The sequence below is a fragment of the Salvelinus fontinalis genome, chromosome 13 (assembly GCF_029448725.1).
Source record: "Salvelinus fontinalis isolate EN_2023a chromosome 13, ASM2944872v1, whole genome shotgun sequence".
NCBI classification, from domain to species: domain Eukaryota; kingdom Metazoa; phylum Chordata; class Actinopteri; order Salmoniformes; family Salmonidae; genus Salvelinus; species Salvelinus fontinalis.
The window spans coordinates 25,554,255-25,581,900 of NC_074677.1; the positions used below are offsets into that span (position 1 = coordinate 25,554,255).

Sequence of the window (27,646 nt, forward strand, 5' to 3'; positions counted from 1 at the left end):
TACATAGCTGGAAAACTTCCCTAGTTAAATAAAGATTAAATAACAAAAATAAAAACACCGAATCATTCTCATTACTCCACGTGCTTAAACTAGCCTAGGCTGCGTCACTTTTGTTTTGATCCGACTTCGCAGTGGGCTTTGAACCGGGCTCCAAGATCACAACCGGGAGGCAGCCCTGTGCCAAAACGAACGCAATCACATTTTATCCGGGTTAAACTCCTTCCAGCGGGTTAACTTGGGCCAGATCGAATCCCCTCATTCCAAAAAGGAACGCCCCAACAACATCACTTTGACTGTTGCATTTAATTGGTGTACGTCACAACCTATCTGAATACCGGAAGCCAAAAGTTTTTTTTATCTGGGTAAAGGAACACTGTTCCATCATATGCCTGCGTGGGAGATGTAACAAGTGTGTGTAGTGCACCACCAGTACGACGAAGTGTCAAGTTTGGAATGAGTTTGTAGGATTTTTTTTCAGAGGAAAAGGTTCCACATGCGATTGAAACAACATTATAAACAGTATAATTTCCTCAAGGGTGATTACATCGAATCGCTGATCTTCGCAGGGGAGATAATGTGGGAGCAAGATGAATTCGAAAAACATTGGAAGAATGAATTTCCTGACGGAGAAGCACCTAAAATGGATTTAACCTCGGTGGAAGATGTCGAGACCGAGCTGGAGAAATGTAAATCGAATCTCAAAACACTGCAGCAGGCGCTGTTGGAGGAGAAATTCAAGGTGATATATTTCCAGACCACCATCGCTCGACAGAAGAAAAGTTATGACAAGGTGATGTGGGAAGACGGTAAAGACGAAAACTTGAATATTGAACCTTTATTATCAAGGACAGAAACGGAAAGAAAATCGCTGAGGACAAAAGAAAAGCTAGACAGGGAACGTATGAAAGTTCTTGGTAATGGAAGCATGAAACTGCAGACGACAGGCAGCAAAGGCACCAAACCAGAGCCGCCGATCAGGATCAGTAGCAGGACAGGTAAACCTATACCCCCCGCGCCCCCGCGCATGTCCAGCTTCCAGAAACAAGTGAATACGATCTCATCAGAGGTCTCTCAGGCGGATGGAAACTGCATCGGCCGCATAGGGAAATTGAATTCCGTGACCGACAACAACAGCAGAGAGGCCAGTGACCACGAATACGAGGATGCGGAGCTCAATGAGAATTTCGTAAAGGGCAACCTGGTGACCCCAAAAATTTCCGTCAGAGAGAGCCAGAGGTCCAACACCCACCGGGACTCCCCGCGCCCGTTGCGCCACAGCAGGGACTTCGACTCCAGTGATGATGGGAGGTTGTCTCCTTCCTGCATTCCTGCGCCCTTCAGGGCATCCCGTACCGGTGGGTCCGGGCACAGCACTCCAGACAGACGCAGTGATGGCAACTTGAGTTCCGACCATGAAGACTCCTCTTCAGGTAAGATATCTATTTGTTTGGCCACATCAGTTGAGGTTTACACAGCCCTTTATCATGCATGTAACCCGGAAAGAGCTATTTGTAAAGTCATTGTTTAATGGCATGGGCACCAATAAGACAATGCTGAGAGAATGCTATCGATGTATTGCACTGTATGGCAGCAACATTGTAAGAGAAAGAGATCGTGGCTGTGTAGTATTGAAACAGGTGTTAAATACTTTCCATCAGGTTCCACAATGGCAGGTTAAACTATATTCAAAGTTGTTTTGAGTAGTTAATAACTTGACAGTTCACACATGACTAGGTGAGAGGAAGGAAAAGGTCCTGGAAACATTTGACACTCATTTTGTGACATCACTCTGCTGTCATCTGTGTCAGGTGCATCACAGAACTATATAGATACATATGTATTTAGGGAAATATGTAGGAGTGGGACTTGAAATGGATGAGTGGTTCATTAGGGGCAGTGGAGAGAGCAGCGCTTCCTCCTCATGCTAATGACCTAGTGCCATAGCGATGACAATCTAAATGCCTGTGACACAATCCAGTCTGGCACTCAGACAACATCAGCACTTAGCCTCTGGAAGTCTGGGTGCTGAGGGAATTGTTATAACCGATATAGCGGTCTGTAGCGAGGGCAAAAACATATTTGTTAGATCATTTACTTTTTTCACAAAAGTAGTGCACTGGGTCATTACTAGTCCTGTGTTATCTGTAGCGAGGGCTACATTGTTAGGGAGGAGAGACATGTATCTTGTCAGTATATCCATAATCTTTGCTCCAGCTAAACTTGACGAGGACAGTAGGTCTAACTACTTACAAAAAGCATGTTTTTAAAAAATGGAAATGTTAGGTGCAGTGAAATGTGGTGTTCTGATGATGGTCTACTAAAGTAAGTCAATTACAGTATGACATTGAACCCAAACCGACTGCGCACGTGCTCCATCGTGCATAAATATATTTTGTCCCCCCCACACCAAACGCGATCACGACACGCAGGTTAAAATATCAAAACAAACTCTGAACCAATATTATTAATTTGGGGACCGGTCGAAAAGCATTAAACATTTATGGCAATTTAGCTAGCTAGCTCGCTTGCTTGCACTTGCTGGCTAATTTGTCCTGTTTAGCTAGCTTGCTGTTGCTAGCTAATTTGTCCTGGGATTTAAACATTGAGTTGTTATTTTACCTGAAATGCACAAGGTCCTCTACTCCACCAATGAATCCACACATAAAACGGTCAACTGAATTGTTTCTTGTCATTTCTCCTCCTTCCAGGCCTTTTCTCCTGACCTATAAATTAGGTGCATTACCGCCACTGAGCTCGTTTGTCTTTCAGTCACCCACGTGTGTATAACCAATGAGGAGATGGCTGTGAAGGAAAACTATAGTTGCACGTCCCTGATCACTCTATTGAAGCATAAAATACTTACTTTCAAGATGCTATTTACAAAGTAAGCTTGACTGGCTGCGCGCGTGCGCTATCATGCATACATTTATTTTGTCCCCCTACACCAAACGCGATCACGACACGCAGTTTAAAATATCAAAACTAACTCTGAACCAATGACATTAATTTGGGGACAGGTCGAAAAGCATTAAACATGTATGGCAATTTAGCTAGTTAGCTTGCACTTGCTAGCTAGCTTGCTGTTGCTAGCTAATTTGTCCTGGGATATAAACATTGAGTTGTTATTTTACCTGAAATGCACAAGGTCCTCTACTCCGACAATTAATCCACACATAAAACGGCCAACCGAATCGTTTTTAGTCATCTCTCCTCCTTCCAGGATTTTTCATCTTTGAACTTATATGGTGATTGGCATCTACACTTTACCATGACAACCGGCAAAACATTTCGTCTTTCAATCACCCACGTGGGTATAACCAATGAGCAGATGGCATGTGGGTACCTGCTTCTATAAACCAATGAGGAGATGGGAGAGGCAGGACTTGCAGCGCGATCTGCGTCACAAATAGAACTGACTTCTATTTTAGCCCTTGGCAACGCAGACGCTCGTTGACGTGCGGGAGCAGTGTGGGTGCAATTATTGAATAATATAGATTTCTAAATTTATTTTGCAACGCTCGCGCATGCGACGTTTGTAGTCAGCCTGTTAGACGGAAAGATATATAAGGTAATTTCGTCAAACTTGAGGCTCTCCATGCTTATTAGTTGCTCATTCAACATATTTGCTTCTACTTCACACAATCCTGTTTTTAACAGTTTTTAACTGTTTTACATTCCCTGAGATCAACCAGAAATGTTTCCTGGCCAAATATTACCAGATCTTTATAAAAACGCCGCACGTGGTCTCTCGTTTCTGCATAGTCACATTTTGCAGAGGGAAGAAGAGTTGGGTAGGTCCTCTTTGGTTCAGTCCGGAGTGCATGGAGCTTAACTCCGCCACTTCTTACAATGTTGCTCATTGTAAGTCGCTCTGGATAAGAGCGTCTGCTAAATGACTTAAATGTAAAAATGTAAATGCAGTGAAGTTAGATCATAGCTGAATCAATGTCTTGGAAGATCACAATGATTAATTAGTATTTTACATAACCAAAATATAATGGCATAGTATAACGTTACTCTTACACCATAAACAGAGATTTTAGGACATTTATCTCATGTGGCCAAAACTCAACAGGGGGGGGGGGGGGGGGGGGGGATTCTGACATGTTTTTATTCATGTATGCTACAATGTCCTGCAGAGTAAGACATCATTATGTCCCGCATTTGGGTATTTTAAATGTGGTCGCCCCCCCCAATATTCTCTGTGGTATGTCAGTTGGTGGTAGATGCAGACCTTTTCCTTCAATGAGCGGTTGATGGAGTCAGTTGTGTTGTTGAGAGTGCTCAGCAGGAAACAGTTCTAGAAGAAACTTGCAAATGAGTAATTCTGAGAGCAGGTTACCTCACAAGGCATGTCTTTGTGTACACTGATTGAAAGACTTAGTGTGCTACCAAAAGAAGGCATATATGTTTGCCAGTTAGAGATAATAGTGTTTGCAAATTTGTACTGCATCTTGAAGTGTACAAAACATTAGGAACACTTTCAGAACATCCTCAGAACAGCCTCAATTCGTCGGGGCATGGACTCTACAAGATGTCAAAAGTGTTCCACAGGGATGCTGGCCCATGTTGACTTCAATGTTTCCCACAGTTGTTAAGTTGGCTGGATATCCTTTGGGTGACGGATTATTCTTGATACACACAGGAAACTGTTGAGCGTGAAAAACCCAGCATTTCTTGACACTCAAACTGGTGTGCCTGGCACTTACTACCTTACCCCGTTCAAAGGCACTTGCAGTGCATTCGGAAAGTTTTCAGACCCCTGGACCTTTTCCACATTTTGTTACAGCATTATTCTAAAATTGATTACATTTCCCAACCTCTTTAATCTACACACTATCCCATAATGACAAGGCAAAAACAGGTTTTTATAAAAAAATATGCACAATTATTTTATTTTTTTTAAATAAAGAAAATATCACATTTACATACAGTACCAGTCAAAAGTTTGGACACCTACTTATTCAAGGATTTTCATTATTTTCACTGTTTTCTACATTTTAGAAGACATCAAAACTATGAAATAACACACATGGAATCATGTAGGACCAAAAAAAGTTTGGGCTGCAATCTGAGGTGCAGTTAATTGCAGATTCCTGAGGCTGATAACTCTAATGAACTTCTCCTCTGCAGCAGAGGTAACTCTGGGTCTTCCTTTCCTGTGGCGGTCCTCATGAGAGCCAGTTTCTTCATAGTGCTTGATAGAATTTTGTGACTGCACTTGAAGAAACATTCAAAGTTCTTGAAATGTTCCTGATGGACTGTTGTTTCTCTTTGCTTATTTGCGCTGTTCTTGCATAATACGGATTTGGTCTTTTACCAAATAGGGCTATCTTCTGTATACCACCCCTACCTTGTCACAACACAACTGATTGGCTCAAACGCATTAAGAAGGAAAGGAATTCCACAAATACATTTTTAACAGGGCACACCTGTTAATTGAAATGCATTCCAGGTGACTACCTCATGAAGCTGCTTGAGAGAATGCCAAGAGTGTGCAAAGCTGTCATCAAGACAAAGGGTGGCTACTTTGAAGAATCTAAAATTGATTTTGATTTGTTTAACACTTTTTTTGGTTACTACATGATTCCATATGTGTTATTTCACAGTTTTGATGTCTTCACTATTATTCTACAATGTAGAAAATATAAAAAATAAAGAAACCCCTTTGAATAAGTAGGTATGTCCAAATGTTTGACTGCTACTGTAAGTATTCAGACTTTTTACTCAGTAATTTGGTGAAGCACCTTTGGCAGTGATTCCAGTCTTCTTGGGTATGACGCTACAAGCTTGCCACACCTGTATTTGGAGTTTCTTCCATCCTTCTCTGCAGATCCTTTCAAGCTCTGTCAGGTTGGATGGGGAGTGTCGCTGCACAGCTATTTTCAGGTCTCTCCAGAGATGTTCGATCATGTTAAAGTCCGGGCTCAGGCTGGGCCACTCAAGGACATTCAGAGACTTGTCACGAAGCCTCTCCTGCTTTGTCTTGCCTGTGTGTTTAGGGTCGTTGTCCTTTTTGGAAGGTTCTCTCATCTCCACAGTGGAACTCTGGCGCTCTGTCAGTGACCATTGGGTTCTTGGTCATCTCGCTGTCCAAGGCACTTCTCCCCCGATTGTTCAGTTTGGCCGAGTGGCCAGCTCTAGGAAGTGTCTATGTGGTTCCAAACTTATTCAAATTTTAAGAATGATGGAGGCCACTGTGTTCTTGGCGACCTTCAATGCTGCAGAAATGTTTTGGTACCCTTCCCCAGATCTGTGCCTTGACACAATCCTCTCTCAGAGCTTTATGGACAATTCCTTCGACCTCATAGGGCTTGGTTTTCGCTCTGACATGCGTTGTCAACTGTGGGACCTTTATATAGACAGGTGTGTGCCTTTCCAAATCATGTCCAATCAATTGAATTTACCACATGTGGACTCTAATCAAATTGTAGAAACATCTCAAGGATGATCAATGGAAACAGGATGCACCTGAGCTCAGTTTCGAGTCCTATAGCAAAGGATCTGAATACTTATGTAAATAAGGTATTTCAGTTTTTTATTTTTAATACATTTGCAAATATTTCTAAAAACCTGTTTTTGCTCAGTTATTATAGGGTATTGTGTGGACTGAGGAACAAAATGTATTTAATACATTTTATAATAAGGCTGTAACATAACAAAATGTGGAAAAAGTGAAGGGGTCTGAATGCTTTCCGAATGCAGTGTATGTCGTGGTGCAATAATGTTTTGTATCTTTTATCGCTCCCCATTAGCTACTGCCAAGGCAATTTTTAGGACTAACTTATTCCTTGCTACCCATTCCGAAACTAACTGCAGCTCTTTAAGTGTTGTAGTCATTTGTCGCTGTAGTAGGTGACGTTTATAGTGTTGAGTCATCCGCATACATACACACTGGCCTTACTCAAAGCCAGTGGCATGTTGTTAGAAAAAATCAAGGAGCCTAAACAGATACCCTGGGGAATTCCTGATTCTACCTGGATTGTTTGAGGCTTCCATTAAAGAACACGCTCTGTGTTTTGTTAGACAAGTAACTTTTTATCCACATTATAGCAGTGGGTGTAAAGCCTTAACACACGTTTTTCCAGCAGTAGACTATGATTGATCATGTCAAAAGCTGCACTGAAGTCTAACAAGACACACCCCACAATCTTTTTATCATACATTTTTCTCAGCCAATCATCAGTCATTTGTGTAAGTGCTGTGCTTGTTGAGTGTCCTTGCCTATAAGCTGCTGAAAGTCTGTCAATTTGTTTACTGTGAAATAGCATTGTATCTGGTCAAACACAATTTTTCCCAGAAGTTTACTAAGGGTTGTTAACAGGCTGTTTGGTTGGCTATTTGAGCCAGGAAAGGGGGCTTTACTATTCTTGGGTAGCGGAATGACTTTAGCTTCCCTCCAGGCCTGAGGGCACACACTTTCTAGTAAGCTGAAATTGAAGATCTGGCAAATAGCAGTGGCAACATCGTCCACTATTATCCTCAGGAATTTTCCATCGAATGTCAGACCCCGGTGTCTTAACATTGTTGATAGACAACAATAATTTCTTCATATCTTTCACACTGACTTTACGGAATTCAAAAGTTTGGTCAGATATACATGGATGTGTAGTGTCAATGTTTGTTGCTGGCATGTCATCCCTAAGTTTGCTTATCTTGCCAATGGAAAAAGTAGTTGACAATATCAGTCGGTTTTGTGATTAACTGATCCATCTGATTCAATGAATGATGGAGCTGAATTTTAAGATGCTCTAAAGCTTTTTACTATTATCATTTATCTTTGTTTCATAGTATAGTTGATTTTTATTTAGCTTAGTCACATGATTTGTTCATTTGCAGTACATTTGCCAATCAGTTGGGCTGCCAGACTTTGCCATACCTTTTTCCTCATCCCTTTCAACCATACAATGTTTCAATTCCTCATCAATCCAAGGGGATTTAACAGTTTTTAGTCATTTTCTTAATGGGTGCGTGCTTATTAGTAACTGGAATAAGCAATTTCATAAATGTCAAGTGCAGCATCGGGTTGCTCGTCATTTACACACCATAGACCAGCAAATATTCTTTACATCAACATATGAATCACTGCAAAACTTCTTGTATGACCTCTTATACACTATATTAGGCCCAGCCTTTGTAACTTTGGTTTTCCTAGATATGGCTATTATATTGTGATCACTACATCCTATGGATTTGGATACTGCTTTAAAGCACATTTCTGCCGCATTTAGGAAAGATGTGATCAATACATGTTGATGATTTCATTCCTGTGCTGTTTGTAAATACCCTGGTAGGTTGACTGACGTCCTGAACCAGGTTGCAGGCACTGGTTACAGTTTGAAGCTTTTTCTTGGATGGGCAGCTTGATGATTGCCAGTCAATATTTAAGTCACCCAGAAAATATACTTCTCTTTTGATATCACATACATTATCAAGCATTTCACACATTAACCAGATACTGACTTTTAGCACTTGCTGGTCTATAGCAGCTTCCCACCAGAATGGGCTTTAGGTGAGGCAGATAAACCTGGGATGCTGGCCTTCTAGGCAGAGTTGCAAAGAAAAAGCCATATCTCAGACTGGCCAATAAAAAGAAAAGATTAAGATGGGCAAAAGAACACAGACACTGGACAGAGGAACTCTGCCTAGAAGGCCAGCATCCCGGAGTCGCCTCTTCACTGTTGACATTGAGACTTGTGTTTTTCAGGTTCGATTTAATGATGCTGCCAGTTGCAGACTTGTGAGGTGTCTGTTTCTCAAACTAGACACTCTAATGTACGTACTTGTACTCTTGCTCAGTTGTGCACTGGGGCCTCACACTCCTCTTTCTATTCTGGTTAGAGCCAGTTTGCGCTGTTCTGTGAAGGGAGCAGTACACAGCGTTGTACAAGATCAACAGTTTCTTGGCAATTTCTCGCATGGAATAACCCACAAATGCTGATGAAGGCCAGTTTTATTGCTTCTTTAATCAGAACAATAGTTTTCAGCTGTGCTAACATAATTGGAAATGGGTTTTCTAATGATCAATTCGCCTTTTAAAATGATCAACTTTGATTAGCTAACACAATGTGCCATTGGAACACAGGAGTGATGGTTGCTAATAATGGGCCTCTGTAGAAAAGTCTGCCGTTTCCAGCTACATTGTTAATGTTGAAAATGAATAATGTCTACACTCTATTTCTGATCAATTTGATGTTATTTTAATGGACAAAAAATGTGCTTTTCTTTAAAAAACAAGGACATTTCTAATTGACCCCAAATGTTTGAACGCTAGTGTATATTTCTGCTCTATCTACCAAACAAACGACAAGGCATTCTGTTTTGGTTAGCCTAATGCTATTAGAACTGGGTCAAACTGAACAACATGGCTGCTGTTCTTCTCACAAGGGTTCCTTTGGAAGAGTGAACAAACCTGTGTTTGTTACGTTGCTGGAGATTTCTTTTATATCATGTTCATAAGACAAACTGTATTTTTTCCCCTCCTTTTCCATGTCTCCCTCCTCTCAGAAATGCAGGGCCTGTTGAGGCCCATCCTGCTCTGCATGTCTGCTCACAAAACAGCCAGCTCTAACTCAGTTGTGTGTGTGTGCGTGCGTGCGTGCCTGCCCACCCATGGAATATTTTAGTATACTTAGGGTAATTCCTCGGTAACAGAGTGATGCTAAGACTATTTTTATTTTTTATTTTTTTGCATTTTCCAATTAAGAACATTCAAAACAAAAGTGAAAAGATATTAGACAGCAATAGGACAAAGTGACAGTAACAGACGAGCGTAGAAAAATAAATAATAATAATAAAAATACAAACATACAATAAATAAGTTATAATAAAGAGTAAAATAAAGAATAATAATAATGAGACATTGGATCATATGGTCACAAGCTACATATTATACATTACGTGTGAAACATTGTATAAGGGTTATATAGAGATTCAATCAATGTGATGTGAGGGGAGAATCTCCATATAGTCAAAAGGTTGCCAAATTCTGTAAAATGTCTTTAACTTATTCCTCAAGCACTAAGTGATTTTCTCCAATGGGATACAACTATGAACTTCCGATAGCCACATTGCAATTGGCAGGGGGAATCCGATTTCCATTTCAAGGCAATACATTTCTTGGTAATCGCTAGCAATATTTCTGTTAGGCAAAGCCATACTATTATACTAAGATTAGAGTTAGTAAAGTTACCCAGTAGACAGACCTCCGGGTCTAAAGGGAATGCAACCCCGCGGATTGAGGATATGGTATCGCATACCCCCTGCCAGAAACCGTGTAGTTTTGAACACTGCCAAGTGGCTCAGATGAAGGAACATTCCTCCATTCCACATCTAAAACATAGGGAGGAGATATCAGGGTTGAACTTGTGCAGTCTAGATGGGGTGATATAGAGCTGATGGAGGAAATTAAACTGGATCAGTCTGTATCTGAAGTTCAATGTGGATGTAACACCATCCTTGCATAGGTCACTCCATAGACCCTCATCAAGATCAATACCCAGATCTTATCCCCATCTAAGTCGGGGTTTATCTAGCTCAGATAGTGTTAGTCCTGACATAAGAGCATCGTAAACACTGGAAATGGTCTTGAATAGTGGTTGGTCTGCGTGGAAGAGTTGTTCAATAGGTGACATCTTAGGTAGGGTCCATTGTCCCTTGAGTCACCCTAATAAAGTTGTGTAGTTGTAGGTAGATACAGAAGTCCCTGTTAGGCAAGTGGTATTTCTGTTTCAGCTGTTCAAAAACATAAGAACTCCCTCCTCGTAACAATGTTCCAGAAGAGTGATCCCCTTATCAGACCATGGTCTAAAGTTACTATTCTGGAAAAACATAGGAATCAATCTATTGTTCCATAAAGGGGTTTTAGGGGAAAGACATCCCTCTCGTCTGAACAGCTCATGCAGTTTGCACCATGCCAGGACAGAATGAATGATTAAAGGGTTGTCTGTGATGGTTTTTACATATTTTCTGTCCCATTTGTAAAACAATTCTGCCCCAGTGTCATCATTTACCTCAAGCTTTTCAATGTTCAACCATGAGGGAGAGGGACCCTTGTCAAACCTCTGAGCCAGAAACCTAGACTGTGCAGCCCAGTAGTACATTCTAAAATTGGGGAGATTTAAGCCCCCTTGACTGTAATCAAGGGTCAATTTATCCAGGCCAACCCTAGGGGTTTTGCCATGCCAGATAAACCGTCTGGTCATCTTGTCGAGAGAGGAAAAGAATGCTGCGGGAACTGGGATAGGGAGAGAGAGAAACAAATATAGAAATCTGGGCAGGACATTCGTTTTAATTACATTGATTCTACCCAGTAGAGTGAGAGGCAAGTCCTTCCATTTACACAGGTCACCCTCCACCTTTTGCAGCAAACTGGCCAGATTGAGTTTTTAGAGTTTGTTCAGGTTACCATCCACCATTATTCCCAAATATGTGAAGCCCATAGGAGACCATCTAAAAGAGAACTTGTACTTGATGGTCAAAGACAGACAACGGTAAGATTTCACTTTTATCTAAATTGACCTTATATCCAGAGAAAGAACTATAACACTGTAGTAGGATCTGCAAGTGAGAGAGGGAGTGTTCTGGTTTTGTTAGAAATAAGATAAGGTCGTCCGCAAAGAGTGATAACTTATGGGTATGGGGGCTCACCTCAAAGCCATGTATGTCAGGGCACGTTCTAATAGCCTCAGCCAACGGTTCAATGGCGAGGGCAAAGAGGTGGGGGCTAATTGGGCAACCTTGTCTGTTCCCCCTATAGAGAGGGAAAGAGGAGGAAGTAATCCAATTGGTAGCAGTCCTAGCTTTAGGAGATTTGTAGAGTGATTTTATCAAATTTACAAACACGGTACCTAAACCAAACTTTTCCAAGACGCGAAAGAGGTATGGCCATTCAACCCTATCAAAGTCCTTTTCAGCGTCGAGGGAGACTGCGACACTAGGTAATTTGTTTTTGTTAGCAAGGTGAATTATATCAAAGAACCTGAGATTATTGGAGGACAGTCTATTAATTATGAAGCCAGTCTGATCTGGGTTGACCAACAGGGGAAGACATGACTCCAGTCTCTTAGATAGCATCTTGGTGACCAGTTTACAATCCGTGTTAAGGAGAGAGATTGGTCTATAGGAGGCGCACTTTAGCGGGTTTTTCCCTTTCTTGTGGATTACAGTAATCACTGCTTGAGAGAGAGATTCTGGAAAGCAGTTGTCCTCCCGGGCTTTTTTAAGTACCTCCATAAGGTAGGGGACCAACAGCTCCCTAAATTCGTTATAGAACTCTGGAGGGAAGCCATCCTCCCCAGGAGATTTATTAGAAGGTAAGGATTTAATGGCCTCCAACAATTCAGGAACTGAGAAGTGTTCACTCAGGCGCTCGCTGTCTTCCCCTGACAGGCATGGGAGGTTGAGAGAGGAGAGAAAGGAGTCGATCTCTGATAGATCATCGCTTGATTGGGAAGTGTAGAGGTCTTCATAGTATTTCTTAAAAGTATTATTAATTTCAGTAGGGTCGAAAGATCTCATTAGTAAGAGTTTCTATAGCATTAATTGTCCTCTTACTTTCCTCTGCTTTCAGTTGCCATGCCAATACTTTGTGTGCTTTCTCTCCAAGCTCGTAATAACGCTGTTTTGATTTAGTGATGGCCCTCTCAGCTTGATATGTGTTCAGAATATTATATTTAAGTTTTTTTATTTACCTAAAGCCTGTATCGATCTTTAGTCGGGCCTCTTTGGTAGGTTTTGTCTAGCTCAGAGATTTCAGATTCAAGGACATTCAGTTCCGCACCGAGTTTTCTCTTCAGCCCTTTAGTATAGGAAATGATCTGTCCCCTCAGATAGGCTTTCAATGTGTCCCAAAGAATGAAACTGTCAGGAGCGGAGGGTTTGTTTGTCAAAGTGAAAATATTGATCTGCTCTTAGATGAATGCACAAAATTCAGGTTGCTTTAGGATTGTAGAATTTACCTTGGTAGGAATGGAGATTGATAATACCAGAGGAGAATGGTCACTAAGCAATCTGGGGAGACACTCGATATCTAACACTCTATGAAAAAGTTGGGTCGATAGTAAAAAGTTATCTATGTGGGTGTGAATAAAGAGTAGTCCCTATTCTGTGGGTGCAACTGTCTCCAGATGTCATTCATGAAATATCTTAATTTGTTAGACATGGTGAGCTTGCCGGCTTTGGTAAAAAGTGAGGGTTTATCAGAGGACCTATCAAGAACTGTATCTAAACAAAAATTAAAATCTCCTCCAACCAGTAGCCATCCTGGTGGTGCTTGAGCAACCTGAAGGAAGACCTTCTGAATAAACATTTGGTCATTGAAGTTAGAAGCATAAATATTCAATAGGGTCCAAGACTCTGAAAACATATGTCCCTGCACCAAAACAAATCTGCCCGAGGGATCAGAGATGGTGTTGTTGACGCAGAAGGGGATGTGTCTACTTATCAAAATTGCAGTTCCTCTTGCTTTGGAGTTAGCGTCCCACATATCCTAGAGAAGTTAACGTCCCACTTGGCCAAAAGCCAGTAAAAATGCAGAGCGCCAAATTCAAATATATTACTATAAAAATCTAACTTTCATGAAATCACACATGAAAGACACCAAATTAAAGCTACACTTGTTGTGAATCCAGCCAACATGTCTGATTTCAAAAAGGATTTACGGCGAAAGCACACCAAACGATTATGTTAGGTCAGTACATAGCCACAGAAAAACACAGCCATTTTTCCAGCCAAAGAGAGGAGTAACAAAAAGCAGAAATAGAGATAAAATTAATCACTAACCTTTGATCTTCAACAGATGACACTCATAGGACTTCATGTTACACAATACATGTATGTTTTGTTCGGTAAAGTTCATATTTATATCCAAAAATCTGAGTTTAGGCGGGACGCTACTGTCTCACATGGCAAAAAGCCAGAGAAAATGCGGAGCGCCAAATTGAAATTAATTACTATGAAAATTACTATAAAAAATCTAACTTTCATTAAATCACACATGGAAGTTACCAAATTAAAGCTACACTTGTTGTGAATCCAGCCAACATGTCAGAATTCAAATAGGCTTTTCGGCGAAAACAAACAATGCTATTTGAGGATAGCACAATAGTAAACAAAGACAGAGAAGCATATTTCAACCCTGCAGGCGCGACACAAAACGCAGAAATAAAAATATAATTCATGCCTTACCTTTGACGAGCTTCTGTTGTTGGCACTCAAATATGTCCCATAAACATCACAAATGGTCCTTTTTGTTCGATTAATTCCGTCTATTTTTATCCAAAATGTCCATTTATTTGGCGCGTTTGATGCAGAAAAACACTGCTTCCAAATTGCTCAAACGTGACTCCAAAATATCTCAAAGTTTACCTGTAAATTCTGAACTACTTTTGTAATACAACTTTAGGTATTTTTTAACGTTAATAATCGATAAAATTGAAGACGGGATGATCTGTGTTCAATACAGGATTAAAACCAACTATAGCCAGCTTTCTGGTCACGCGCTTCTATCCAACAGGACACTTAATGTGACTCTCGTTCAAGATGGCCGTACTTCTTCATTACACAATGGAATAAGCTCAACCAATTTCTCAAGACTGTTGACATCCAGTGGAAGCCGTAGGAACTGCAAGCAGGTCCCTTAGAAATCTGGTTTCCCAATGAAAACTAATTGAAAAGACAGTGACCTCAAAAAAAGAAAATCGGAATGGTTTGTCCTCGGGGTTTCACCTGCCAAATAAGTTCTGTAATACTCACAGACATGATTCAAACAGTTTTAGAAACTCCAGAGTGTTTTCTATCCAAATCTACTAACAATATGCATATCTTATCTTCTGGGGATGAGTAGCTGACAGTTGAATTTTTGTATGCTTTTCATCTGAATGTGAAAATGCTGCCCCCTATCCTAGAGAAGTTAAAAGAGGACGCAAAAACTTGTCCTACCCATTCCCTCTTCAATTTCTTGTGTTCACTGGCTGAAAGATGTGTTTCTTGGAAAGGAAACAACAATAAACATAGAAAAAAAATAAAAAATAAACTCCAACAATCAAACATGAATACACTTGTAGAGATACGTTGCTGCTCGCTTTCCATCTTGCCCTTACTAGCTAAACCTTGGCGTAAACTAAAACCAGCGAGTTCTGAAAACAAACGTTGTGAAAAGACATTTATGGCTGAATATTTACTGCCCACACTAAGGGCTGATTGAGTCTCTTTTCAGGAGAGGAGAAACATAAATGGGGGGGGAAAGCATTGGGCCTAAGCCCACTAATTTGCTTCGCCCAGTAGATATTGACTATACCGAAATATACTCTCCTTTAAATGTAATAGAACTCACCCCGGGGAAAAAACGGTTAGTTCAAAATGTACAAATCAATTACAGCGAACGGATAGCGGGGTAAATGGATCCAAATTCCAAGAAGATATCAGCAGTTCAGTCCCAGGACAGCACGGATAAGAAAAAAACAAAAAAACAATCTTATCCCCCAGAGTAGCGCCTGCATGCTCTGGACACTACGCTGACAGACACAGCAAACCTTTTTGCCACAGTTCGCATTGATGTGCCATCCTGGATGAACTGCACTACCTGAGCCACTTGTGTGGGTTGTAGACTCCGTCTCATGCTACCACTAGAGTGAGAGCACCGCCAGCATTCAAAAGTGACCAAAACATCAGCCAGGAAGCATAGGAACTGAGAAGTGGTCTGTGGTCACCACCTGCAGAATCACTCCTTTTTTGGGGGTGTCTTGCTAATTGCCTATCATTTCCACCTTTTGTCTATTCCATTTGCACAACAGCATGTGAAATTTATTCTCAATCAGTGTTGTTTCCTAAGTGGACAGTTTGATTTCACAGAAGTGTGATTGACTTGGAGTTACATTGTGTTGTTTAAGTGTTCCCTTTATTTTTTTGAGCAGTGTATATGTTTTTTACTTCTGTGGTAAACCTGTGCAAGCATGAACCATAAACAAAGCTATATGAGTTAAATAAATGTGCAGTAAAGTTAAAGTAATCGGGATGTAAAGAAAATTAAAACATTTCTTTTGAACTTTTTACTGCCTAATATAAGTAGTGCAGTCTTTTTTTCAGCTTTACTCGGGTCATTATGAATTCAAGTTGTAAACCTTTTCAAACATTAATCAGACAGTCTGTATGTTTCTTAGTTCACCATGCAACAATTCACCTCCCTCTTCACAAGTTCCGTGCCAGGAACAGCAGCCTATTAACAGTTTCTGGCTTCAAAGTTGCCCTGTGGCATGTGACCACATTGCCCCCAGTGCTAAATGCTCTCTGAGGTAGAACTTGTGGCAGGGATGCAGAAGTATTTCTTTGTCAGATAACTCACCTGAGGTTTGTTTTGGACACTCCTCTCTGAAAAATAGAAGGTGAAAAATAATAACACACATGCATCACAATTATTCAAAGAAATAACATTGCATCTGTTGTAATTGCAACAATTTACAGCATGGACACTGTTCATGATTACACATTTAATCCATATATAGCTTTACATACAAATGTTGTAAGAGCTTTAGAAAATGGGATAATTTATTGAGTAGGCTATTTATTATTGATAGGGATAGATCCATATATTGAAACCATAGGCTAATTATAAATAAAAGCAATGTAATCCATGTAATGTTTGGATATTGCACACATTTACAAATGACAAATATTATAGATTTGCATAGCTGTATATATTCGGCTTAACGTATAAGAACGATCAGGCAGTGTAGTCAGCGATAACCGTAGATGGAGATAAGGAATGCAATAGTTATTCTGCATTTTAAGTTAAGTTATTTTTCTACCTAGCTCTGTTTTGGATGTTGAAACTTACCAATAGCAATGTGTAGCCTGTGTCCGAAACACCCTAGTCTTGCCCATTTGTTCAGCTCCAATGCTTTGACCATGTTCGATCCGCTGTCGGTAGTCATACATACTTGACGCAACTCTTTCAAGCCCCAGGATGAAAGTGCATCCCTCATCCCAGCTGCAATTATTTCTCCCGTGTGGTCGTCTGGGAAATATGGGGGTCTGAAGGCATCTGCTTTGCAGCTTCCAGTTGTTGTCAATGTAATGAATCGTGAGGCTAATGTATGGCTCTGTGGTCTGGCTTGACCATAAGTTGGCAGTGATAGAGAAGAATGCAGCGTTATGGATTTCGTTGGCAACTCTGTCCAGACATTCTGTGTAGAGTTCTGGCTGACATGTTTTGCTGAAGTATTTACAGCTTGGGACCTCTTATCTTGGGTCTAGAGTTCAAATCAACTTTCTGAAACAGTTTTTCTCCACAGTTTGAATTTATTCCATGTCTTTCACTATGTGATATGTAATTGCACTCTCTCATTCCACTTGTTACTCTGCTTGTCATAGGGAGTACCACTAATGAAAGATGTCTTGGGACTTGCTCCACTGCTCCAGGGGTTTGTTGCACGCATTCCGGTCGATTCTTCTTATTCTCGCACATGCAGGGTTTTCAGGTGGTGACAAAGATTGCTGGTGTTTCCACCTTTGGCTAGCACAATGCGTCGACACAACTTACACAGTACAAACCAGTTTCCAACTAATTCTTTGTCATCCTGCAAATCTTAAATTTAACTTTTTAACTAGGCAAGTCAGTTTAGAACAAATTCTTATTTACAATGACCACCTACCGGGGAACAGTGGGTTAACTGCCTTGTTCAGGGGCAGAAAGACAGATTTCTTTTTTTTTTTACCTTGTTATCTTGGGGATTCGATCCAGCAACCTTTCGGTTACTGGCCCAACGCAAATCACCCTCAATAGCATTATTTTACTTGTTTTCAGTTGTCCTCAATGCTTGATTTTTGGACACTTTTGCTAATTAAAGGAGTTTACTTCACTAAATGTTCACTTAATCTGTAGTTGCGTATGCTTGTTTGTTGTATGTATTTAGTGAAAGAGAAACATTTTGAACTAGCCCACTAGCCTGTATCACTCGACTGAAACTTTGAACGAAACAAAAACACCTTATTTCATACATTTGATTAATTTATCATGATATGCACAATATGGCAAAATCCATATCATGGCACAACATCATACCGGTATTCACGTTCATACCGTTATACCGCCCACCCCTGGTGTGTGTGTGTGTGTGTGTGTGTGTGTGTGTCAAACACTGACCGCTTATTACAGTACAGTAAGCTATATGGTAGTGCTGGGACGATACCAGTATCCATACTTGTTACTGTCATGGCAAGCAAACAAAACACCAAGCGGATTTGACTACTTTAGGAAAACATTTGTTGTCATCCAGAGTCAGAGTGGTGTCCCAAGCTGAAGCACATCATATTTTACATCCAGCAGGTTTTTAAAGGACCAATGAGTTTGGTCTGCTTGGTGTTTTAATTTTTGCCATTGAAAAAATACTGCGATACTAGTATCATCCTGGCCCTACTATACAGTGAGCTGAGGCGTCTGTCCTCTGAGAAACATACACTCTCCCCCCTTTAGCACTGTTTTCAAGTTTGAGTTTCTCTTTCCAAACAAACGTAGGCTACACATCACATAGGATAAATGATGTGGCTTATGTCATTATTTAGTTACTTTGTAAGGAGACTGACGAGACATTTTCAATTATGAAAGGCATTTAGAGAATGTTTGGATATATGGATGTCAAGCTGCCTGGCTGTTACTGCCAGTTCTCAATGGCCTGTCTGTGGCGTTACCTTGGTGATCAGCATGTCGTCGTGGCAGCTAGGCTGCTTCTTGCAGTTCCTCGTCTGCCTTTGTCAATATAAGCAGAAGATGGGCAGTAGCCCACCACACACCATAGCTTGCGCCGAAGGTGTGAACTCTAAGCCCAGGCTTACTCTCTAAGCAGCTGAGCTCAAGTGAAGGCAGTTTGGAGTGTGGAGAGAAGCTGGCTACACCGTCACTTTTAAAGCCATTGTGAAAGGTGTAGTCTTTTTATAGGCCTATATGACTGGCCTCTCTGTTCCCAGGCCTATATGTTGTCACTGCCACACTTTCCACCATGTAGGTCTAGACTAGTCATCCACCTGCCTCTCAATCACTCTCTTAGGATCCCTAGGGTTTAGTGGGCTACTCTTTGTGACGTGACGATGTCATCATGTCTGTGGGTCATTCAGATCATGCTGTGCCCCTGCTTGTCCTATCAGTTCCTTCATTGACTCGGGTTGGCAACACTGGAGTCAGCTCATCCCCTTCACTCAAAATCCAGTCGCAGCAGCCGGACAAGGGGAAAGAGACTTCTTCAGAAGAAAAAACGATAGATATGGGGTCTCTTTTATAACAAATAGTATGTTGGTCCCTCGAGTATACAGCATATTGCATACATTTCACTTTAAATGTATAGCTATAGCACTTAACCTTTCACGAGCCTCTACCCCGGGTCCGGTAGCCCAGCTGGTCAGAAAATGTCGTGCACCATATTAGACAGTGATCTAGTCTTATACATAAATACTCATAAACTTGGCTAAAAAATATAGGGTGGTCAGTGATTGATAGACAATTTAATTCTTAATACAATCGCGGAATTACATTTTTTTAATTATCCTTACTTTTCAATACAGGTTGCGCCAAGCAAAGCTACACCTAACAAAATGGCGGAACGTGCTTTTAACATTTTTCTACAGAACAACGATTTATCATCTTAAATATTTCTTACTATGAGGTGATCTTCCATCAGATTCTTGGGCAATGTATCCTTTCTTGGGTCTAATCTTCTTTTGGTCGAAAGATGTCCTCTTGTCTGTCGAAATGCCCACTAACGTTCGACCGGGACCCCGAAATGTGCCCGGCGCTTCAAAGTGCACAACAAAGCAATGCCTCAAAATCGCACTAAACGAATATAAATTGCTATAAAACGGTTCAAATTAACTACCTTATGAGGCTGTTAACACCTATAACGAGTAAAAATATGACCGGAGAAATATTACTGGCTAAACTAAAGCTTGGAAGGAGGCGAGTCGGATGTCCTTCGCGCGCCACGCGCAGGCAGCCAAAAGCAGTTACTTCTGGTATTTGGTGATTTATAGACGCACTGATTGCGCAATCGACTCCATTCAAAGCGTCATCACGTACTGACACCCAGGGGAAGACGTAAGCAGTGTCTGTTTCTCCATAGCATTTACAGTGACCTTTAAACTGACTCCAGATCAGTGGCCAAGATGTTTGAAATCTGACTCCCTATCATGAAAAGTGCTGTAGATTGAGTTCTGTTTCACTCAGAGACAAAATTCCAATGACTATAGAAACTAGAGAGTTTTCTATCCAATAATTATAATAATATGCATATTGTACGAGCAAGAATTGAGTAGGAAGCCGTTTAATGTGTAGAGCAAATTATGCTAATGCGAAACAGCACCCCCTATAGTTGCAAGAAGTTAATTATTTAGTGTAGTTTCTGTGTTTTATGTGCGGTCTTTTTAAGCACGTGACCAAGTGAATTTCCCCCTGGTGGGTTAATAAAGTTAATCTGAATCTGACTAATAACTACTGTTATGGTACAGTTTAGTTATGTTAGGGGGGGGTGAGTTCCTGATTTCTATGGGAACCACAGGCTCATTAGTGGTATGGTGGGGTAGGGGGGGGGGGCAGGCAGAGTTCCTGGAAGGATCAGGAATTCGGCCAAACATCACATCTTCTATTGTTTGTCTTCTCATCGACTCTGAGTGAAGGGGTTTCAAAGGTCAGAATCCTCAGCCAACTCTGCTTGAGTCATTAACAAACTACTAAAGGACAAACATACAAGCTGTCTGCGCTACTGTTTAGGCCACGGCTCTCCAACTCTGTTCCCGGAGTACTGCCTTGCTGTAGATTTTTGCTCCAACCCCAGTTGTAACTAACCTGATTCATCGTATCAACCAACTAATTATTCGGATCAGTTGTGCTAGACTACATATCCTGGACTACATATGTGTAGACTTGCAGTATGGAGAAAAGACATTTCCTATAGTAAAAGTTATCATATTCCTGTATTTCATAACCATGCCTCAAAATGAGATTTCATATATTTTTATTAAGTTTGATTTCTTTGCTCTTATATTGTGTCGTAGCAGAAGCAGTCAGAGACACAACCTCTTTGAAAGGAAAAAGTGTGGTTCACAGTCAGCCAACTGATTTGCTCAAGTTACTGAGCCAATCAAATTCAGACTGTTCCATACACTCCCTCCCACACACTCACTCACTCACTGTGTCACACAGTCAGGTTCTAATAGCAGGGCAACATGGCCCCCGTTTCTCTCTCTGCCTCCCATCTGATCTGAAATAAGAAAAACCACCACCCTGCTGATTGGTTGCCGGCTCTGGCTGCCATGGAGACTACGGTAAGGTGCGGGAAATGTGGTGGCGAGTTGATGAGCTGGTTTGTGTGTCTACTCTGGGCTAATCCTCCATAGAGCTGCTCATTCACTCCTCTCCTTCAGGTTATTTTGTGCCCAATAGAAATTAATGGTAATAGTGTATTGTCATTGGAGTCACTTTTATTGTAAATAAGAATAGAATGTTTCTAACCATTCCTACAGTAACGTGGATGCTACCATGATTACAGATCATGTGTGAGGAAGTTGCACACGCACAAATATCATACCCCCAAGACATGCTAATCTCTCACCATTATTTAGGATTTCATTCAGGATTATCCGTAATCATTATAGTATCCACATTCATGTAGAAGTGTTTAGAAACATATTCTTAATTACAATAAAAGTGAATCCAAAATAACACAATACATTTTTTACCATTAATTTCTATTGGGCACAAAATAATCTGAAACAACCAAAACAAACAGCAAATGCATCCAACAAATTTGTAGAGTCACAAGTTTGATGCAGCCATTACGTACTATTAATATGGGACCAAATACTACTCAAAAAAAAATACACTTATAAGTGAATTTGTCCCAATACTTTTGATCCCTTAAAATGGGGGGGGGTGGACTATGTGCAAAAAGTGCCATAATTTCTAAACGGTTCACCTGATATGATTGAAAATACCCTCGAATTAAAGCAGGGACCGAGAGACTGAAAAACAGCTTCTATCTCAAGGCCATCAGACTGTTAAACAGCCACCACTAACATTTGGTGGCCGCTGCCAACATACTGACTCAACTCCAGCCACTTAATAATGGGAATTGATGGAAATGTATCACTAGGCACTTTAAACAATGCCACTTAATAATGTTTACATACCCTACATTACTCATATGTATATACTGTACTCTATATCATCTACTGCATCTTGCCATCTTTATGTAATACATGTATCACTAGCCACTTTAAACTATGCCACTATGTTTATATACCCTACATTACTCATCTCATATGTATATACTGTACTCTATACCATCTACTGCATCTTGCCTATGCCGTTCTGTACCATCACTCATTCATATATCTTTATGTACATATTCTTTATCCCTTTACACTTGTGTGTATAAGGTAGTAGTTGTGGAATTGTTACGTTAGATTACTCGTTGGTTATTACTGCATTGTCGGAACTAGAAGCACAAGCATTTCGCTACACTCGAATTAACATCTGCTAACCATGTGTATGTGACAAATAAAATTAGATTTGACTGTCTGCACTTTAACCTCCATAGTCATTATATCATTTAAAATCCAAAGTGCTGGAGTACAGAGCCAACTGTATCACTCTACTCATTTTGTTCTTAATGACTCAAAGACAGCTCTCACTGAGATGGTTATGAACTTGGTTCTGCATAGAGAATTTGTTTTATATTGGAATTGCAGCTACAGTCGTATGAAAACGTTTGGGCACCCCTCTTAGGCTGCATAATAATTTACTCTGTCGTCACAGAAAATGATCAGTGGCATGCCATTCATTTTCTAATAGAAGCTGAGAACTGGGGTATTGTCCAGACAAAGATTTTTAGTGTAGCAATATTAAGTTGTAAGAAATTAAATCAGATGTGAAAAATAGGCTATGCAAAAATGTGGGCACCCTTGTCATTTTGTTGATTTGAATACCTGTAACTAGTGAGCTCATTAAGCCTTGAACTTCATAGACAAGTGCATACAATTATGAGAAAAGGTATTTAAGGTGGCCAATTGCAAGTTGTTGTTCTCTTTGACTCTCCTCTGAAGAGTGGCAACATGGGGGCCTCAAAACAACTCTCAAATGACCTGAAAACAAAGATTGTTCAACATTATGGTTTAGAGGAAGGCTACAAAAAGCTATCGCAGAGATTTAAGCTGTCAGTGTCCACTGTGGCCAGAAGTGGCAGACCAAGTAAAATATCGGAGAGGCAAAGGCGAAGGATGGTGAGAACGGTCAAAAACAGCCCACAGACCACCTCCAAAGACCTACAACATCATCTTGCTGCAGATGGTGTCACTGTGCATCGTTCACAATTCAGCTCACTTTGCACAAGGAGAAGCTGTATGGGAGAGTGATGCGGAAGAAGCCTTTTCTGCACACACGCCACAAACAGAGTCGCTTGAGGTATGCAAACGCACATTTGGACAAGCCAGCTTCATTTTGGAATAAGGTGCTGTGGACTGATGAAACAAAGATTGAGTTATTTGGTCATAACAAGGGACGTTATGCATGGCGGCAAAAGAACACAGCGTTCCAAGAAAAACACTTGCTACCCACAGTAAAATTTGGTGGGGGTTCCATCATGCTGTGGGGCTGTGGCCAGTGCCGGCACTGGGAAACTTGTTAAAGTTGAGGGTCACATGGATTCCACTCAATATCAGCAGATTCTTGGGAATAATGTTGAAGAATCAGTCACAAAGTTGAAGTTGCGCTGGATATTTCAAAAAGACAACGACCCAAAACAGTGCTCAAAATCTACCCGGGCATTTATGCAGAGGAACAAGTACAATGTTCTGGAATGGCCCTCCCAGTCGCCAGACCTGAATATCATTGAGAATCTGTGGGATGATTTGAAGCAGGCTGTCCATGCTCGACAACCATCAAACTTAACTGAACTGGAGATGTTTTGTAAGGAGGAATGGTCCAAAATACCTTAATCCAGAATCCAGACACTCATTAGAGGCTATGCGAAGCGTCTAGAGGCTATTTTAGCAAAAGGATGCTCTACTAAATATTGATGTGATTTTTCTATTGGGGTGCCCAAATTTATGCACCTGTCTAATTTTGTTTTGATGCATATCGCACATTTTCTGTTAATCCAATAAACCTCATTTCACTGCTGAAATATTACTGTGTCCATCAGTTATTTGATAGATCAAAATGAAATTGCTGATCCAAACACCCAATTATTTATAAATGGAAATCATGGAAATTGTCAGGGGTACCCAAACTTTTTCATACGACTGTATGCAACTAAGCTACTATGCAGGTCATTCCACCAATTCGGTGCCTTTTGAGATGTGTAACTTGGTTCAAAAAGACATTAGATTTGACTTAATTTTAACATTCAGTCATAAAGAGCAGATGTTCAACTGAATAAAAATTAAAACGATTCCCTTCTCAAGAGGTTAAATATAAAAAGGACAATAGTAAGTGGCTGATAAGTTACACGGTTTTGACCGTTACGAGTGTTGACCCTAACAGGGTTGACAATTTTATCGGAGGGACATTTTTTAAAACTTTTTAAAAACTTTTTAGCAAGTCTTGATTGATATAAAAATCAGATGTATTGACTTCTCCTTGGCCTATATTAAAGGTCACTTCACTGGATATAACAGGCTTTTAAAATGCAATATTGGTGCACAAATTCTACTTGAAATATCAGAGACTCAAAAGGCTCTCATTTTGTGGAACGAACCATGCAACTATGAGGAAGCACTGTCAGAACAGCATCACATCACTTGTTGTGTATAGAAGTGAAATGCACTTCAATATCATTATGTCAATACATTAGGAAATGTTGAATAAAGGAGCTCCTGCCCACTGCGCTTGTGAAGTATCACTTGTTTGTTTTGTCAACATTTCAGACTCTCGAGTCACAACTTTTTATTGTTGGTTGTGGTGTATACAAAGCCGGGTGCAACAAATACAATGGGTAACCATGCAACACAATAGGTAACCATGTGCATAGACTTCAGGAAGCATACAACACCTATATCTGCAACATCTATCAGAAGTCAGAACATAAAGATGGTCAAGGAATATAAATATCTGGGTGTCCTCTTGGACAATAAGCTTCAGTGGAGTAAATGTACAGATCTGATCTACAAAAAGAGCCAACATAGACTGTACTTTCTCAAAAATCTGGGATCTTTTAATGTTAATTGTACTATACTGACTCTCTTTTACAAATCTTTCATTGAGAGTATTTTAACGTTTTGTATTGTTTGTCAATTCCACTATCAGCCAGAGAAATATGCTGAGAAGGATTATCACCACAGCAAGCAAGGTACTTGGAGTCAAACAGACAAGCCTGGATGAGATCTTTAAGGTTAGGGCCCTCAACAGGGCTCACAAATTTTTTTTAGACCCAAGCCAACCCCTGTACCCAGACTTTGAACTACTCCCCTCGACGCCGGTATACGGCACCCCTCGGCAGGAAAAACAGAACTAGACAATCATTTGTGCCAGGTGTGATATCCCTCCTAAATAGCTCGGGCTAATGTTCCTATCCACCCAGTAAGGCCAGCAGGCTAGTCTCTTTTTATTGGTATGGAACGGTTATGAAAGTTGTATTGTCTATTTGTTTTGTTATTTAAATGCCACTTTAAACGTGTACATGACACTGCAACAAAATTTCCCCATGTGGACAATAAAGTCAGTTAAGTAAAGGGTGGTGTATCAATAGTCAACCACAAATGTCAGTGCCACCTTAGTTCACACTAGGTGTTTTGGCTTCCGATGTGTCGACTGGTTTGAGAAGTTAATGTCATGTCCACAAGTACAATGAAATGCCTTTCTTGCAAGCTCCAATCCCAACAATGCAGTAATCAATATCAGTGTAATACTTAAAAACATAAGGTAGAACAAAAATACACTAGAAATAAGAACACAAGAAGAAGGTTGGTCAGAAAGAACACAAAAAGAAAGTCTGTTCCAATACCATATTTACTATGTGCAGGTATACGGGACTGATAGAAGTAGATATGTATAGGGGAAAGGTGTCTAGGCCTCAGGATATATGATAAACAGAGAAGCAGCATCGTGTGTGTATAGTCAGTATAAATGTATGCATGTTTGTGTGTGAGCAAATTAAGTGAGTGTGTTGGAGCGTCAGTGTGTGATCACTACTGGCTGTAAGCGAATGAGTGATGCAGGTTTGGAGCAATACTGGCTGTATCCAAGGCTGAGCTAATCGTTCACATAACAGAATGCAGCACGTGACTGAAGAGACAACCAACTTGCTAGTTACAGCATCAGCTCGCACTCTGGAAAGACAGCGGAGAGTGGAAAGGCAGTTTGCCAGTTACAGCAGTGCATCCCTTGAAGGATAACGAAGAGGTTATCCTTATTCGTTATCCTTCAAGGGATGCACTGCTGTAACTGGCAAACTGCCTTTCCACTCTCCGCTGTCTTTCCAGAGTGCGCGCTGGTGCTGTAACTAGCAAGTTTGTTGTCTCTTCTCTTCAGTTGCGTGCTGCATTCTTTTACGTGAACGATTAGCTGAGCATTGGATACAGCCAGTACCCTCAAGGGTACGCGCAATGCCGTTGGGGGTATGCCAAATAAACATTTCACACTTCTTTAAAAAAATATATTATTATTTTAAATTTTCAAACAGTCCATTACATTTTCCAACGGGGCTATACATTTTGGTGAGGTTTTTCTCTCGCCTGAGTAGCCTCATTTCACTGCCAAAAATAAAATGAAATCATCTAGGGTTCAGCAAGGCCTGGCTTATACTGGTGAAAGGAACACCATTTTTCTCTTTCTCACTTTTTCAATAAGGCGGATAAAAAGGGTTCTGCCAGGTGTACTCTCTGCCTGAAAGAGATCAGTTATGCCAACAAAGGGTCTCATGCTCTGCTGGCACATTATAGAACAGATGTACACAGGCAGAAAGTGTACAATGTAATAACGTGCAGTGTAGGCCAGATATTACTTTTATTGTGGTGAACTTGACATACTGGAACACTGTGAGTGATGGGGGATTATTACATTTTTTACTCTGAACATTATTTTTGCACACATGTATCCTTGTGCTCTTGATCTATGTCTACAATAGTGGCCACTATAATAGAGCGAAAATAGAGTGCCTGTTTGTTTCATTCTATTTCTACTTCTTTTAATGTATTTTTCCCCCCAAGTGAAATATTTAGGTGTGTGTGTGTGTGGTCACAAACTGTAGTATTAATGTATTGTTTATTCTGTGGACTTGAGTGTAATTTGCAGTAAAGTCAAGGTAACAAATAACATTGGATTGCTTTCCTTACATTTTGTTGCTATAAGTTAGGTTCACATTAAAACCACTTCTTATTTTACACACAGAGACTGATCATGCAGATCATATTCCTTGTTGTTTAATTAGTATACAGTTAGGCTGGAGCCCTTCTTGAAATACAGGTTAAGTCACTAGAAATTAGCATTTTTAAAGCTGGTATATATATTTTTTTATCCCCCTAAGCAGGGATTTTTTGCATGTTTCTATGCAACAAAAAAGTGTCAGCTTTTTGGGCCCTCACCAGTTTGCTTCCCTGTATTTAGTAGTCTTATGGCATGGGGATAGAAGCTGTTCAGGAGCCTGTTGGTGTCAGACTTGATGTT

The 27,646-nt window shown here is 40.5% G+C and overlaps 1 protein-coding gene across 5 annotated transcripts in view; it reads left to right on the forward strand.

The window, feature by feature from the left end:
* Positions 1–353: 353 nt before the first annotated feature.
* Positions 354–27,646, forward strand: part of LOC129868307 (active breakpoint cluster region-related protein-like) — a 224,395-nt gene continuing 197,102 nt past the window's right edge. For 3 of the 5 annotated variants that reach the window (XM_055942161.1, XM_055942162.1, XM_055942163.1), the window contains exon 1: positions 355–1,430. In XM_055942161.1, the coding sequence (XP_055798136.1) occupies positions 494–1,430 (937 nt within the window). In that variant the 5' untranslated portion in view covers positions 355–493. Of the gene's footprint in view, positions 1,431–21,196; positions 21,310–27,646 lie in introns of those variants that run through there. The other 2 variants (XM_055942160.1, XM_055942167.1) reach the window with 2 other exon arrangements.